This window comes from Etheostoma cragini, unplaced genomic scaffold (genome assembly GCF_013103735.1).
Source record: "Etheostoma cragini isolate CJK2018 unplaced genomic scaffold, CSU_Ecrag_1.0 ScbMSFa_93, whole genome shotgun sequence".
Taxonomy (NCBI): domain Eukaryota; kingdom Metazoa; phylum Chordata; class Actinopteri; order Perciformes; family Percidae; genus Etheostoma; species Etheostoma cragini.
This window is the reverse complement of record NW_023269570.1, coordinates 42,645-44,517: the sequence shown is the minus strand read 5'-3', so window position 1 is coordinate 44,517 and position 1,873 is coordinate 42,645. Positions and strand designations below refer to the sequence as shown.

At 34.2% G+C, this 1,873-nt stretch overlaps 1 protein-coding gene across 1 annotated transcript in view; it reads left to right on the top strand.

The window, feature by feature from the left end:
• LOC117941547 (multimerin-2-like) overlaps window positions 1–1,680 on the top strand; it is a 5,446-nt gene extending 3,766 nt beyond the window's left edge. Inside the window, exon 4 of the mRNA XM_034866553.1 lies at window positions 1,676–1,680. Coding sequence (XP_034722444.1) covers window positions 1,676–1,680 — 5 coding nt within the window. The remainder of the gene's footprint in view (window positions 1–1,675) is intronic.
• Window positions 1,681–1,873: the final 193 nt, after the last annotated feature.

Below are 1,873 nucleotides of genomic sequence, written 5' to 3'. Positions count from 1 at the left end.
AGAGAGAGAGAGAGAGAGAGAGAGAGAGAGAGAGAGGAGGAGGGCAGACATCCTTTATCTTCTGAAGTAACTCAGATCTTTTATTCTAACTCTGGTGTTTTTGGACATTTTTCTCCCTTTTTCAGACTTATAATTAGTTTTCTACTTTCTGGAGTCCATGGTCAATAACTCTCATTTATATAGAATTATTCCTAAAATTAGAGATAAAAAAGGAGAATGATGAATTATTCTGACTAATAGTTACTAACTATTAAAAGTAGTAGTTTTATGGTAATTTGGTAAAAAATAAACTCATACCAGGCGTCTCATCCTGCTCTCTTGGAAGGAACATGCTCCCCCGAGCTTTACAAGGTGGATTAGAGATGTCATGTATTTCCTAAAGCTCGAAAAGATCAGATACACCCTTAAAGGCTCCCTGCACACATTCAGGAAGGTCTGGGCCCCCTTTTTGGAGTACTATGAGAGCTTGCAAACACCATTAATTATGGATGACTAAGGTGTTATTATGAGACCGAAGCGGCAGCAGCCCCCCCTCCCCCCCTTTTATTTTTTTTAATTTTTTAATTTTTTAATTTTTATTTTTTTATTTTTTTTATTTTTTTTATTTTTTTTTTAAATTTAATTTTTAATTCATTTCTTTCATTTTATTCTTTAAGTATTTTATTTCACTTGTCTTGTTTACTGAGATATCCTACTTTTACTATGATTGTCACTTGGACAATCATTGTTGATCTGGACCTATAGGGACAAACGGGGATGGATGGGTGGGTGGGTTGAGGTGTGGGGTACTTTTCATGTTGGTTAATTTCTGCATAACACAGCCATATATTGTTTTTCACATATTTGGTCCATTATGTGCTGTAGAAAATGCTACATTGTTTATGGAAAATCAATAAAAACTGTTAAACAAAAAAAATAAAAAAAATAAACTCATATTTCAGATATAGACATTTATTAAAGGAGGACAACAGGAAGTTAATATTAATTATATATTATTATATATAATAAATATTAACTTCCTTCTCTCCTGTGGAAGGATGAGAACAGGAAATCCTCCATCTGAGAAATTACCTCCTTCCTTTCTGAGTGTGTGTGTGTGTGTGTGTGTGTGTGTGTGTGTGTGTGTGTGTGCGTACGTGTGTGTGTGTGTGTGTGTACGTGTGTGTGTGTGTGTGTGTGTGTGTGTGTGTGTACGTGTGTGTGAGTGTGTGTGTGTGTGTGTGTGTACGTGTGTGTGAAAAGTGTGTGTGCGTGCGTGCGTGCGTGAGTGTGTGTGTACGTGTGTGTGTGTGTGTGTGTGTGTGTGCGTACGTGTGTGTGCGCTTGTTGTGTGTGTGTGTGTGTGTGTGTGTACGTGTGTGTGTGTGTACGTGTGTATGTGTGTGTGCGCTTGTGTTGTGTGTGTGTGTGTATGTGTTGTTTTATTTACACATATATATATAATTACTCTACCAGAGTTTTTTGGCGCCATTTTGTCACTTTTTTGATAATTTTGTAAAATCTTTTTATTTTGAGTTTCTTGTTTTTGTTTTCGACATTTCTGTCAATTTCTTTTATTTTAAAAAGTTCTTGCTGCAGTTTGTTCTATAATATATATTTTTTCATGGTGTTGTCGGGTTATTTTTGAAGGTTTTTTATTGCAATTTTCTAATTTTTCTGTGTAATTCTTTGACAGTGTGACACTTTTTTGGACATTTTAGTAGTTTTTCTGACTTCTGACTTCTCTCTGCTTTTTTTCTTACTTTTTAGTATTTTTTAGTTTTTATTTACTTTTAATAATAATACTTTTATTATTAATATTATTGTTAATATAAAACGATGATGAATCATCACATCTTAACTTCTGGATCCTTCTATGCTTTCTCTTTCTCTG